Source organism: Solanum dulcamara, chromosome 10, assembly GCF_947179165.1.
Source record: "Solanum dulcamara chromosome 10, daSolDulc1.2, whole genome shotgun sequence".
In the NCBI taxonomy this organism is placed as follows: domain Eukaryota; kingdom Viridiplantae; phylum Streptophyta; class Magnoliopsida; order Solanales; family Solanaceae; genus Solanum; species Solanum dulcamara.
In genome coordinates this window covers 69301946-69317190 of record NC_077246.1, presented here as the reverse complement: position 1 = coordinate 69317190, position 15245 = coordinate 69301946, and the positions used below count along the sequence as shown (strand labels likewise).

Sequence of the window (15245 nt, the reverse complement as noted above, 5' to 3'; positions counted from 1 at the left end):
TGAGAGAAATGAAATTGTAAGATATAAGGCACGCCTTGTTGCACAAAGATTCTCTCAAAGACCCGGAGTCAACTATGAAGAAACATATTCACCAGTTATGGATGGAATAATTTTTTGATATCTCATCAGTTTAGCTGTACATAAAAATCTTGAAATACATCTAATGGATGTAGTTACAGCTTACCTTTATGGTTCACTTGATAATGAAATTTACATGAAAATTTCAGATGGATTAAAATTGCCTGAAGCATGTAAAAAGTCTCGGGAAATGTACTCAATAAAACTGCAAAGATCATTATATGGTTTAAAACAATTAAGGCGTATGTGGAATAATCGCCTCAGTGATTACTTGATAAATGAAGGCTATATAAATGATGTTATTTGTCCATGTGTTTTTATTAACAAAATGGAATCAGAGTTTGTTATACTCGCCGTTTATGTTGATGACATAAATCTCATTGGAACCCCTAAAGAGGTCCAAAAGGCAATTGAATATCTAAAAAGAGAATTTGAAATGAAAGATCTTGGAAAGACCTTGCAAATTGAATATTTAGCAGACAGAGTTTTTGTCCATCAATCTGCCTACACTGAAAAAATCTTAAAAAGATTTTACATGGACAAAGCACATCCATTAAGTACTCCAATTGTTGTTCGATCACTTGAAGTGGAAAAGGATTAGTTTCGACCTCCAAAAGAGGATAAAGAAATTCTTGGTCCTGAAGTACCATATCTCAGTGTTATTGGCGCACTTATGTACCTTGTTAATGCTACTAGGCCTGATATAACATTTTCTGTCAATTTGCTAGCAAGGTATAGTTCATCCCCAACACGAAGGCATTGGAACGGTATCAAACATATTTTGCGATACCTGAAGGGTACTATTAATATTGGTTTGTTTTATACTAACAAAGGTTGCGCAGACCTTATTGGTTATGCAGATGCAGGTTATTTATCAGACCCACATAAAGCTCGATCTCAGACAAGTTATCTGTTTACACACGAAGGGACTGCTATATCATGGCGATCTACAAAACAATCCATTGTTGCTACTTCTTCAAATCATGCTGAAATAATAGCAATTCATGAAGCAAATAGAGAATGTGTGTGGTTGAAATCGATGATACAGTTCATCAAAGAAAGATGTGGTCTGGAAAATAATGTTAAAATACCCACAATTATATTCTAAGACAATGCCGCGTGCATAGCTCAATTGAAAGGTGGCTTCATAAAATGAGACAGAACGAAACACATTTCACCAAAATTATTCTTCACACATGATCTTCGGAAGAATGGTGAAATTGATGTACAACAAGTTCGTTCAAGTGATAATCTTGCAGATTTATTCACAAAGGCATTACCAACATCAACTTTTGAGAAGCTAAGGCATAGGGTTGGAATGCGCTGTCTCCAAAATATCAAATGAAGTTTTCATCAGGGGGAGTAAAATACGCGCTGCACTCTTTTTCCCTTAACCACGGTTTTTGTCCCACTAGGTTTTCTTGGCAAGGTTTTTAATGAGGCAGCAATCAAGGCGTATTACCAGATCTGTGTACTCTTTTTTCTTCATTAGGCTTTTTCCACTGGGTTTTTTCCTAGTAAGGTTTTAACGAGGCACAACATCAGAATAACTATGTATCTTATTTCTTGTAAAGTGTTTTTATAGCGGCACATTACACGTGGACATCCAAGGGGGAGTGTTAAGTAGAATATGTGGAATGTCCACTAAACAAAATTATTTAAATAAGTGGGGGCCACTGAAAATGGGCAGCCCACTAAATTATGCCTATATATAGAGGCAATACTGATATGGAAGAAACACATAGATATACTATCTTACATACACGGCACTTTCACTCTCTCTCCCTTCTGTTTCTCCTTCTTCTCTTTTATTCTGTCCGCCTTATTCTATTAAATTAAGTTTATTTTTATAACACTTAGCTCATTTTAAAATGAAGAAGGCAATGTTGTAAAATGGATAACTTTTTTCTTTTGCCCCCCAAAGAAATATTAGTAATTTTTTCAAACTATTTCGCATCAATAATAATAGTTTGAAATAAGCACCACTTTGATGCAAACCCTTAGAGGATTCATTAAATTAGTAGTTTAATTTAAAATTCTAGAAGATTTACTATTGTTAAAGGGTAATTAATCCTTTTTTCATTTTTATGCAATTTTGATATCGTCTAAAAAAAGATAAAAAAAATATAAAATTTGAGACTTCGAAATTTTAAAAGCCTAAAATAAAGACTTTACTAGGCTTCCTCTTAAGTCGCCCTTAATATCTTCTCTTCCTCCAAAGAAACATATTAAAGTTCTTGCATATCTGCTATAATGCATACATCTTTTTCTTAAGTCGACTTAAAATCTCTTCTTCCTCCAAATAAACATATTAAAATTCTTGCGTATATGCTATAATGCATACATTGTTTTCTAATTCTTTCGACAAGCAAAACTATGTAAAAATTGTTGTTCAATGTATATACTTCAAGATTGTCTTTAAATTCAACATGACCATACAAAGATTTTTGAATCAATGTACATTTATAAACACTTAAATGTTGCATTAAATTGCAATTTCATAATTTAATTTAAATTATATTGAATTTGAGACTTATTAATCGGAATATGTAAATTGACTTATATAATATGTCTAAAGCCCAAACTCAATGGGCTAGTACACTTAACTGAGTGATATATGATGAGTTCAAAATTTCAAGACCAAAATATCGATTTATTTTAAATTTTTTAATACATATTAAATGACATGATACATTAAATCAAATGAAATAGACTTTAGGATCACATGCGAAAATGACAAGTTAAATCACAAGCCAATAAAAATATGATACATATAAAAATGACATGTTTTAATCAATCAAATATGATCATGTTAGTTTAATTTGTTTGGTCTTCGCAATTTATCAATTATGAAACCACTTTGATATGAATAGTTTTTCAATTTGGTCATACATGTTCTTCTTGGACATCTTGCTTCAGCTAGTGAATTTATGTTCTTCCTTCATAGATTACGAGCGTAACAAAAGTATCTGTCGACAAAAGGATCATCCTAAGATGATATTCTCGTGACTATTGAGAACGAATGAAGTCCTTTAGATTTGTTATCTAGGAACTTGTTCAGAAATACCGTAATGAAAGGAACATAGCAGTTTGTCGCTAGGTATTTAACCAAATAAGATCGTCAAGTTCCTATCGAACCTATCACTAAAATACCCCTAGAAGGGGATAAGGCTAAGCGGATTGAAAAGGATTTTTCATGAGATAGAAAATGAAAACTAGTTTTCCCACACGAAGTTTGTGAATAAGTAATTGTATGATAATGAGCAATTTTGATGTGGCTAAGAAGAGTATGTTCAAAACCTATCCTTTCATCATCTACTATAAATATAAGTACTTTAAATTCAGATTTTTTTTTTTAAATTTTCAATAAGAAATAGAGCGTATGCAAATCAAACGTCAAGATTTTTGTATAAGCTATAAACATTTAAACATGTAAGTATTTCTCTACAAATTATTAAAATCAAAACGAAAATTCAAGATCAAGCTTCAAACTCGTTAGTTTAAATATAAACCAAAGTCAAATCTACTAATTCAAGATAAAAACTCAAAACCTCCTAAATCTACATTGGAATAATAGAAAATAGAGGAAATAGAGATTGTATAGTACATTGTATCAAAATAAAATACTATACTTAATTGTTATCGTATTTTCTTGTGTTGATTAACTTTGTGATGGCTAACGCTAAACTATAAATACATTTAAAATTTGTGTTAGCGAAATATAAATATTTACATAACTACAAATCATCTCAGTTAAGGTAAAACCCAAAAAAAAGTTGAAATTAAATAATTTTTTTTAAAAAAAATTTATTTGGTAACTTATGAAATTTAATGTTGTATTACACCATCCAAAAAGGAAAAAAAACCCTAAAAGAAGCAGTGAGTGTAGTGCCGCATGCGTTTCGTTCATGCTCTCAATACGTGCGCACTTACCCTTCGCCGCCGCGTAATCTTCACGCATTTCCCCCTCACTTGTTCACTCCTTAAATCCTACATCGGAGCTCCTCATTTTTCCGTTTACGGTGCAATGGCCGCCGCCGACGAAGACTCACTTCGCAGAGCACTTGCTCAGAAACAATCGAGTATCGATGTCCAGGGCGGCGCTGTTCGTCAATTGAAGTCGTCAGGTGCTTCCAAGCCGGATATCGACGCCGCCGTTCAAGCTTTGAATGCTTTGAAGCTTGAGAAAGCATCTATTGAGAGCCAGCTTCAAGCTGCTCTTGCTGGTGCTGCCAGCGGCGGTTCGTCGTCTGCAAGTAGAGATGCGTTTCGTCAGGCTGTTGTTAACACTCTCGAGCGACGGTTGTTTTACATTCCGTCTTTTAAAATCTATCGAGGTGTTGCTGGCCTTTATGATTACGGTCCTCCTGGCTGTTCTGTCAAGTCAAATGTACTCGCTTTTTGGCGTCAGGTTAGCTTCCATTTCATTGAGCTCCATGCTAGTGCTTCACTAGGTTTTAAAATCAATCAGTTAATTAATTAGTGTAGGTTAGTGAATCATCTGTATCCTTCATTTATTGATAACAGTGTTGTACGGCTCGACTAATTCCACGAGACGCTGTCCACAAAGGCTAGCACAAGTGGGAAGAAATCACAGAGTGTTTTTTGTCTCGTGAATCATCTGTATCCCTTCTGCTCTATGCAGGACTAAATAGGAACATAAGGGATGTTTAGGACTTCTATTTAAATTTTTGGAAATGTTCTTATAATTCATTGACCTCCAATTAGAATGCTTATATTCAACAGTGTAAGAACTGAAGGATTTGTGTTTTGATTGTCGTGAACAATTTGTATAGTTATTTCCTTATTTATTTCTTGGGTATGCCTTAACCAATATTTAGAAATTAGCTCAAGCAATATAGGTGACCATAGTTTATTAAGGGTCTTAAGGGGGGGGGGGGTTGTGCCTAACACCTTCCCACCAAACAAAGATCCTTAGTTGGAATTGCTAGGTTCAAGGCAAATTGGATCAAATATATTCAATGGGGTTCCTTTTATAAAGCTTAATCAAGGATCTCATAATAATTGGATTAGGATGATCTAACATGCTATAGAAGGAAGAAAAAGACATACATGACCAAAAGACAGTAAGCAATTGCATCTACCTTAAACTGGCTAAAAGGCTTCCAGCTCAAGTTTTGGAGCTGTTAGGCTTTGTATTCACATTCTCATGATTTTTTGACTTTGGTTTTCTTTGTCATATTCCAGCATTTTGTTTTGGAGGAGAACATGTTGGAAGTTGACTGTCCATGTGTGACCCCTGAGGTTGTCCTAAAGGCATCAGGTCACGTTGAAAAGTTCACTGATCTTATGGTTAAGGATGAGAAGACTGGAACATGTTATCGTGCTGATCATTTGCTCAAGGATTATTGTAAAGAAAAGCTTGAGAAGGACTTCAGCCTGTCTGCGGAAAAGGCTGCAGAATTGAAGCACATTCTTGCTGTCTTGGATGATCTCTCTGCTGAGCTGCTTGGTGCCAAGATAAAGGAATATGGTATAACTGCACCTGATACAAAGAATTCACTTTCTGATCCTTATCCATTCAATCTAATGTTTCAGACATCTATTGGTCCATCTGGTGTGAGCCCAGGGTGAGAATCACGTTTCTGATTCTATCAGTTTAGTGAACTTATTAAAAAAATCTATTGCCTTAGTGAAACTTCTGGTATGGTGGAGTTCATGTTTCAATATTTTTCATTCCAATTCACCTTTTATGCCAAATTAAACTCCCCTTTTTTTTCCTACTCAACAAAGTTCCATTTGAACTTAAGAGTGTCATATCGCCGGAGGTCTCTGAGAAGTCCCTATGCAGGTTATTATATGCTTATTGTTCTTTTGAAGCTTGTCTCACTTAAGTGCTACTGTTTTCTTTTGCTGTAGGTATATGCGTCCTGAAACAGCGCAAGGCATCTTTGTTAATTTCAGAGATCTATACTATTATAATGGCAACAAGCTTCCTTTTGCTGCTGCTCAAATTGGTCAGGCTTTTAGAAATGAGGTCATAAGCCTTTCTTTTCAATTGAGAATTACAATGTCTTTCTGCACTTTCTTTGTGTCTATTGTTCGGGATATGGTTATGCTATGTGTGTTGGTAATCTTTAGAACCAAATTGAGCTAGTTAAGCCTCTTTTTGACATCAGATATGCACATCATGTTGCAAAAGAAAGTAAACAGTAATTAATTGTTGTAGAATTTGTCTGTGCAGATATCTCCCCGGCAAGGTCTTCTCAGAGTCCGTGAGTTCACTCTGGCAGAAATCGAACATTTTGTTGATCCCCAAGACAAATCTCATCCAAAATTTTCAGACGTTGCAAAATTGGAGTTTCTAATGTTTCCTAGAGATGACCAAGTGTCTGGACAGTGTGCGAAGAAACTACAGCTTGGTGAAGCTGTTTCTCAAGTGAGTTTCCTTTGTGTCTTCATACTCGTTCACCTTTCTTTCCCTTGTATATGCGAGCCATAACATCACTATCTGAATCAATTTTGGGCAGGGAACTGTCAATAATGAAACACTTGGATACTTTATTGGGAGGGTTTATCTTTTCCTAACGCGACTTGGAATTGACAAAGACCGTCTGCGTTTCCGTCAGCATCTTGCAAATGAGATGGCTCACTATGCTGCAGATTGTTGGGATGCCGAAATTGAGAGTTCTTACGGTTGGATTGAATGTGTTGGTATTGCTGATAGATCTGCATATGATTTGCGTGCCCATTCGGTAAAAGTTTAACCTGTGTTTTAGCTTATTTTGAATTTATTTTGGATAGTTGTGGTTGACCTGCAAATGTTTTGCGAGTGGAAGAACTCTTTTTTTTTTGGGAAACACCCTCAAACCACGTCTTCAAAAATCAGCATTAGCATTTTGCAAGGGCTTTAGAAAAACTTTAAAAAAATGTTCTTGGAAAAGTTTTCCCAAGATTCCATAAGAGGTGTCTCAAATAAAATCACCCTAGATTATTTTGTAAAGAATTTACTTGACAGAATTCATCTCAAGGGAAATGAGCGGCACTTTTTGCTTCTTAAACTTAACATGATGAACCTCTAATGACATTACCCATCTTTGGGATGAGGATGCGCGGGCAAGGAACTATTGGTAATGCAGTAATGCTTTTGCATTGTCTCAAGTGGTCATTTTTGAATTCAATAGGTGCCTTGAAAACTTGACTGAATGTCTTCATAAGCTAAACATAGAAATGCCTTTGAGAAATCAGTTCTTGCCGTTGATAGGGTGGTGTAGATGGGTGTGAATAACTTGTGCAGTTTAGAGTCCTTTAACCCATTTTTTCTGCAGATTTTCAGCTCTCTCTATGTTTTATTCTTTTTCATCTTTGTATGTGTACTCTACCAACTTTTTCATTCCCTTGTGTCTCTTTAAATTTGCATCACTCTTTATTGACAAAACTGATGTATACCATATGTATTATCCATTTCGAATAAAAAGCATTAGTGATGACATTTATAACTTAGACCTTTTCAAAAATCCATTACAATGTCACTCATCAAAATGAATTCTGAATGTCAGCATATATTTTAACTTCTAAAATTTTGTTCTCCTTGGTGATCTGGATAAAATCTTGCATGTGCTGATAACATGGGCATTTTTGGGTTACAGGAAAAAAGTTCTGTAGCTCTTGTCGCTCAAGAGAAATACTCAGAACCAAGAGAAGTAGAGGTAACTGTTTATTTTAGCTACTTTTCATTCATGAATACAATTGGTGTGCATTTTGGTGACCATCTGATTTTAATTGTCTGTGTAACATCAGAAACTGGTCATAACACCAATCAAGAAGGAGCTTGGACTTGCATTCAAGGGAAACCAAAAAATGGTGACTGAAGCCTTGGAGGTAGAGTGTGCATTCATTCCCTCAACCTATTTTTAATTGAATTCAAACATCCGCCACGTTTACCTCATTGAAGCTTTGCATGATGGCATTGCTTTTTTGAAATGAAACTGGCAACCAATGCTGATTGCAGCACTATATTCTTTTCATACTTTCTGCTAGTCTCCTAATAATAGTGGTTTTATTGGAAATTCGACATTAAATTGATTTCTGTTCAATCTTTTCCCCCAATGATCCATTTGATGAGTATTTGGGGGAAAAAAAGGAAGAGTTCCAAAGGCGTTGTCTACTTTTATAGGAAATATTGCAAGCAAGATTTACAGTTGGCTTCTCAATCAACCTGTCCGTTCTTAGCTACTAACACATATAAAAGAAGTTTGATGAATGATTTCACTGCAAGCTTAATATGTCGAATTTTGATGAATGATTTCACTGCAAGCTTAAGAGGCAAAGTTGTTTGTGAATTCTTGACCCCAAGAACCCCATGAACCCCTTTTAATCAGCAATTGGAGTCAACAATAGCCTCCAGACTAACTCCCTGTTGTTGTTGGTACTATCTAGCTGCTGAGGCTAGTTTGCTTTTGAATTTTTGCATTTTAGGCTTATGGATGGTTGAAGAATGACGGCTGATTTGACAAGACACTGCTCTGTTTTGGATTTAGATAAAATTATAACCAGGGCATTTATAATGGTAGTGTAAACTGTACAGTTGTCAACCCAAATTCAACCTTCAGAAGCCCTCAATCTATAACTAGACTAGAGTATCAACTTATTTTTCGTTCTTGAATAAACTCAAATTTCTTGAATGCTTACTCTGCTTCATTAAGTAAACTTGGAATAAATTTTAGGAGCTAGAAAAAAGAAGGTAAATCAGAAATAAAGACTCCACAACAATTATGCTTAGTCCCAAACAAGTTGGAGCCGGTTAGCTCTATAAATTCTCACTGACTCCTTTTAAGCTCAACTCATGTTATTGTCATACAAATTTTAAGGCAATTTCGGTTCAATTTTCAGTCTGTTAATAAAAAAAGAAGACGACTTTATTGATCCTTTCTCCTTCAATATTTGAAAAGAGAGTAATGCTAAGTTGTTCTGCTTGCCTTTGTTTACACCAGGCAATGGAAGAAAAGGTAGCTATGGAGATGAAGGCGGATCTGGAATCCAAGGGGGAGGTAGAGTTCCATGTATGTACCCTCGGGAAGAATGTCACTATTAAAAAAAACATGGTCTCTATTTCCAAGGAAAGAAAGAAAGAGCACCAGAGAGTGTTTACACCTTCTGTGATTGAGCCCTCGTTTGGAATTGGGCGGATAATATATTGTCTTTATGAGCATTCGTTCTACACAAGGCCAAGTAAAGCTGGGGATGAGCAGCTAAATGTCTTCAGCTTCCCACCTCTTGTGGCTCCCATCAAATGCACTGTTTTTCCACTGGTTCAGAATCAAAAATATGAAGAAGTAGCTAAGTTAATCTCAAAGTCTTTGACTGCTGCTGGAATCTCACATAAGATTGATATAACAGGTTTGTGTTGCTGAGAGGATTTAAACTGATTCCTTTGTGTGACGAGAAAATGAATTCATGAGAAGAGGATAGAGACCACTGTTGTTCTAGTCCTATGTGCTATGTTACTCTGCCCATCATTGTGCCCTGACGTACTTGTTCCTTACCCCGTATAAGAGACATGAATACTGTCAGAACACCCAAAATATGAACACTACTTGCATTGAGTTCATAGTCGGTCGTCAGACTCTTGAGCCTGGTACCATATCTTTATTCTTTATTCTGTTCATAATTTGTTTCTATGTATAACCTCTGGTGTAGTTCTTTCCACTGTAACATTTTGCTTTCTCTTCTGTTTTCTAGACGTATGTTTAATTTACTCTGCTGCTGTTATTGTGACAAGTCTTTATCCGTATAGTGGTGACAAAATAAAAGACATTTCTCGTTATGAGTGGAAGCATATTAGCATTATCTGCTCTGATCTGGTTCTATATTGTTATACTGATTAGTTAGATGCTCCCTGTTTTATTTGAAATTGATCAGTGGGTGGCATTTACAGTATGAAAAAGTCCAAGGGTAGTTCGACTGATCTTAGCCTAGGGGGCCCTATCCATGTCTTCTGAAATGAAGTGGTTGTATTTTGTTGTGGCATTTTTAGCCATACTAATTGTTCTCACTTACATTGCAGGTACTTCCATAGGGAAAAGATATGCAAGAACAGATGAACTTGGTGTTCCCTTTGCCATCACTGTCGATTCAACGTCATCTGTGACAGTGCGAGAGAGGGATAGCAAAGATCAGGTCCGGGTAGACGTCGAGAAGGTGGCGTCAGTTGTGAGGGAAGTGACTGATGGATTGAGCTCTTGGGCAGATGTTTTGAAGATGTATCCTCTACATTCTTCAGAGACTGCAGAGGAGTGAATGCATTTATACCATTTTTATCACTATCAGAAACTCTTATCCTTTGTCCTGACTTCAGGAATTTTTGTAGACCTATACTTCAGGAATTTTTGTAGACCTATTTAACTGAGACAACTTCTAGCCTAAGTATATTTTAACTTTTAATTTTAAGCCCTTAATTTTACTTATTTCTATAACCTATAATACATGTACTATTAAATCAAGTTACAAGTGTTATTTCTACAACCTATAATACATGTACTATGAAATAAAGTTGCAAAGACTTGATGCATTTTATTCACTTCAAAGTGTGTTTTTCGTAAGGCTAAGAACACCCTATTTATAGGATGCAAGAATCACTAAAAAGTTGCAAAAATGAAGTAGGCACATATATTTTGACTATAGTTGTCTACCCAAAAGAGCAAATCTACCTCAAAATGGTAGGGCTAAGATCTGTGAAGTTTGTGTATGTGTTCTTCTCTTAGATTTGAAATTACATTGAATATGATATTGTATTTATATATAAAATAACGAGAGATTGCACAACTTTTTAAGGATATGCTTTTCAATATTATGCAAGTAGATACGTCAGTTTGTGTATTGAACAATTGTTTTAGCAACAAGAAGTAATTTTGGAGTACTATTTTATGATGTATGATGGTGTCCGATTGATTTACATGTCTTTGATTATTTTCACTAGTACATGTACGATTAACTCTTTTAACAACTTATAATAATAATAAATTTAATGTAATCTCACGTAAAGTACGAGAAAAATAAAATATATGTAAGTTTTATTCCTACCTCGAATTTTTTTTAATAAACAGCTGAACGAACAATGAAAATAAAGTAGCAGTAACAAGCAAAAACAATAGCAATATAATAAGATAACAATCCGTTTTCCTATTAACTTTTTACTCTAATCATCGCCTTCTACACCCTCCTATCAAGGGATGAGTCCTTGGTAAGCTTAAGTTATGTCATATCCTGCTTAATCACCTCAATTCTTCTTAGACCAACCTGTACTCCTCTTCGAGCCCACAATGACCAAACTCTCGATTAGAACATCTGTACATCTCATCTTCACATATCTAAACCATCTAAGCCTCACTTCCAACACCTTTATTTTATAATTTTTTTTGATGATAATCGTGATATACAGATCAATTTTCACACACCTCAACTAAATCCATATATTACCCATTATCTCGGTACTAGGTTAACTTTTATAATTTACAAAGTGGTGATAAATGTATCTAGATGGAAATATGACCAATTCAATTTAAATTTAAATGACTAATTATCAATTTAATTTTTTTTTCATAAACAAATATATTTATTCAATCAAAGTGAGCCACAAACACCTCTAAAACTTGGTCTATTTCTTTTTTTTTTCTTGAAAAATAAAATAAGGAAAAAAACAACAAATAAAAAGGAAAATTACAAAGTCTTATTCCTTTGTCTCCATTCATTTCCTCCATCATCGAGAAGCGAGAAAAGAACCCTAAATCGCAGAAGAGAGAACACGATGCTTCGAGTAGCAGGTAGAAGGCTTTCTTCTTCAGCCGCTAGATCTTCATCTAGCTTCTTCACAAGAAGCTCTTTCACCGTTACGGATGATTCGTCTCCGGCTAGATCTCCTTCTCCGTCACTCGCCTCTTCCTTTCTCGATCAAATCAGAGGTCAGCTCCCTAATATTCATTTAATTTGATCCTCAGGTTTGATGTTTTTTGCTTTTATGATTGTTAGGTTTTTAATTTATTTTTTGGTTAAAGTTAGTTTTTTTTTTTTTGGTTTGTGTGTTTATTTGGTAGGAGATAGGAATTGTAGATCTAAGTTTTGATGCATTTGTGCTCATAATGATGTTTGATATCGAGAACTTAAGTTAGATAGGATTGGGAATCGAAAAGCTGTTGTGATGTTGTGGTCATTAGTTTTTATTTATTTTTTTGGTTGAAGTTAGGTTTATTTTTGGTTTGTGTGTCTATTTGGTAGGAGATGGGAATTGTAGTTCGTTTTGCATTCCCAAGGATGTTTAATAGCGAGAACTTAAGTTAGATAGGATTGGAAATCGAAAAGCTGTTGTGATGTGATTATTAGGCTGTTTTGTTGTTACATTTTTTTTTGGTTATGTGTTTATTTGGTAATGAATTATTGGAGATGGGGATTTTAGATCTAAGTTTCAATGCATTTGGGCTCTAAGGATGTTTAATATCGAGAAGTTAAGCTAGACGGGATTAGGAATCGAAAAGCTGTTGTGATGTTGTGATTATTAGGTTGTTTTGTTGTTAAAAGTTTTTTTAGTTTATTATGTGTTTATTTGGTAATGAATTATAGGAGTTGGGAATTGTAGATCTTAAGTTTTGATGCATTTGCGCTCCTAAGGATGTTTAGATATCGAGAACTTAAGTTAGATGGGATTGGGAATTGAAAAGCTGTTGTGATGTTGTGATTATTTGGTTGTTTTGTTTTTTAAGGTTTGATTTTTCTTTTTGGTCATGTGCTTATTTGGTACAGAAATATTGGAGATGGGAATTGTAGATCTAAGTTTCAATGCATTTGCGCTCCTAAGGGTGTTTAGATATCGAGAAGTTAGGTTAGATGGGATTGGGAATCGTAAAGCTGTTGTGATGTTGTGATTATTAGTAGTTTTTTTGTTGTTAAAATTTTGGTTTTTTCTTTGTTTATTGTGTTCTTTGGTACGGAATGATCTGAGATGGGAATTGTAGATCTAAGTTTCAATGCATTTGCGCTCCTAAGGATGTTTGAAATCGACAACTAAAGTAGCGAAGACTGGGAATCAAAAAGCTTTCGTGATTGTTGGTTTTTTTTTGTTGTTGTTAGAAGTTCCTTCTTTTTAACAACACATTCATTTGGTATGGAATGATCTGAGATGGGAATTGTAGATCTTGGTTTCAATGCATTTGTGCTCCTAAGGATGTTTGATATTGATGACTCGAGGGAATTGGGAATGAAAAACTGTTGTGATGTTATGATTATTAGTTTTCTTGTCTTTTTCTTAAAAGCTCATTTGTTTTGGTTATGTATTTGGAATTATTGGAGAGTGAAATTGTAGATCTAAGTTTTAATGCATGTTCACTCCTAAGGATGTTTGATATTGATTACTTATGTAGAGGGAATTTAGAATCAAAAATCTTTTGTGATCTTGTGGTCTTTTTTTGGGGTTAAAAGTATTTTTTTGTTTTGGTTACGTATTTATTTGATAATGAATTATCGGAGATGGGGATTGTAGATCTTGAGTTTCTATGAATTTGCACTCACAAGGAGATGCATTTAGAAGATGCATAGGTTACAGAAGACAGAAGTAGATCTGCCAGCTCCATTACAAGGCAGCATAGTGTGGGAGCTAACCAAAAAAGACCCATGATAAAAGGCTAGGCTAAAGTGATGGAGCTCACAAAATCTGAAAAGACAAAAGAATTTTTCACGTAGGAGTTGGGACTGAACAGAACCACTTCCTCTAAAAGAAGTTAACACAGTGTTCAATGAATTAAATCAAAGTCAGACCTAGACCAAGCTGTTTCCTGATCCAAACTATGGAACATGAAAACTGTTGTTATGATGTTGCTTTCTTTGATTTATTTTTTTTGAACTTTTTTTTACCTCTCCTTAGGAGCTCCCACCCTTTTTGCTCCCTTTGTGACTCGAACTCACAACCCTTGGGTTGGAAGTGAGGGGGGCATCTGAGCAACTCCCTCTTGTCTTGATTTATTCAGATATATATTAATTAAGTTTCGGAATTGTGGTTGCAACACTTTGAATAGTTGATTAAAAATAAAGTTCTTTTGATATTTGTTAGCAAAACTTCCAACAATTTTCAAATGTTTCAGGTTTCTCATCTAATTCAGTTTCTCCCGCACATCAGATGGGTTTAGTCTCAGATCTTCCAGCCACAGTGGCTGCTATTAAGAACCCCAGTTCAAAAATTGTATATGATGATTCCAACCATGAGCGTTATCCACCTGGTGATCCAAGCAAACGTGCTTTTGCTTACTTCGTCTTGACAGGAGGCAGGTTCGTCTATGCCTCATTGCTTCGCCTCCTGATTCTCAAGTTTGTTCTGAGCATGTCTGCTAGTAAAGATGTCCTTGCACTTGCTTCTCTTGAGGTGGATCTCTCCAGCATTGAACCAGGGTCAACTGTTACTGTCAAGTGGCGTGGAAAGCCTGTTTTCATTAGACGCCGCACTGACGATGACATCAAATTGGCAAACAGTGTTGATCTCGGCACCCTTCGTGACCCACAACAAGATGCTGAGAGGGTCAAAAATCCAGAATGGCTTGTGGTTGTTGGGGTATGTACTCATTTAGGGTGCATCCCTTTACCAAATGCTGGTGATTTTGGTGGTTGGTTTTGCCCATGCCATGGCTCCCATTACGATATCTCTGGTAGGATTCGCAAAGGACCCGCACCATATAATCTGGAGGTGCCTACCTACAGTTTCATGGAAGAGAACAAGTTACTTATTGGTTGAGAAATTATGTCTTAATTTCCAGGACAACTTGTAGCTGCTGGACCAAAATTGGATCTTGCGTTTAGCTTTCTTGAGTACATGGATTGTATTTACTGACCAGTACTGGTAGCACGCTTTTTTGAGTGAATAATTCTGTTGGATGCTTGTTAAGAGATTTTCTCATATGCTTCATATTTGTTTTGAATAAACTTTCCAAAGATTTACTTATTTATTAGTCCAAATATGTGATTGTGAGGTGCATCAACCTTTTCTTTTGCACTGAAATCCAATTTTTTTCCCCACCCATCTCTTCTTGACTGAGGCTTTTGTGCTGTGAACATTACACACACACAAGGGCGGATTGAGTTCATTGTCTCTTTGTCAAATTTGGTATGTTGTGTACATATTTCCTAGAGTTGATATAATATTGTCTCATGTTATTTGTGTTCTAAAG

General features: G+C 35.4%; 2 protein-coding genes across 2 annotated transcripts; both read left to right on the top strand.

The window, feature by feature from the left end:
* Positions 1-3924: 3924 nt before the first annotated feature.
* On the top strand, positions 3925-10505 carry LOC129870261 (glycine--tRNA ligase, mitochondrial 1-like). Its single transcript, XM_055944978.1, has 9 exons — positions 3925-4489; positions 5287-5669; positions 5959-6076; positions 6284-6478; positions 6570-6794; positions 7689-7748; positions 7840-7920; positions 9033-9438; positions 10106-10505. Exons 1-9 carry the CDS (start codon positions 3974-3976, stop codon positions 10336-10338), a joined length of 2217 nt encoding a protein of 738 aa, XP_055800953.1. The 5' UTR covers positions 3925-3973; the 3' UTR covers positions 10339-10505.
* A 1208-nt stretch (positions 10506-11713) lies between these two features.
* LOC129870154 (cytochrome b-c1 complex subunit Rieske, mitochondrial) lies at positions 11714-15019 on the top strand. The gene is made up of 2 exons (XM_055944780.1): positions 11714-11999; positions 14169-15019. Exons 1-2 carry the CDS (start codon positions 11846-11848, stop codon positions 14810-14812), a joined length of 798 nt encoding a protein of 265 aa, XP_055800755.1. The 5' UTR covers positions 11714-11845; the 3' UTR covers positions 14813-15019.
* The last annotated feature ends 226 nt before the right edge of the window (positions 15020-15245 follow it).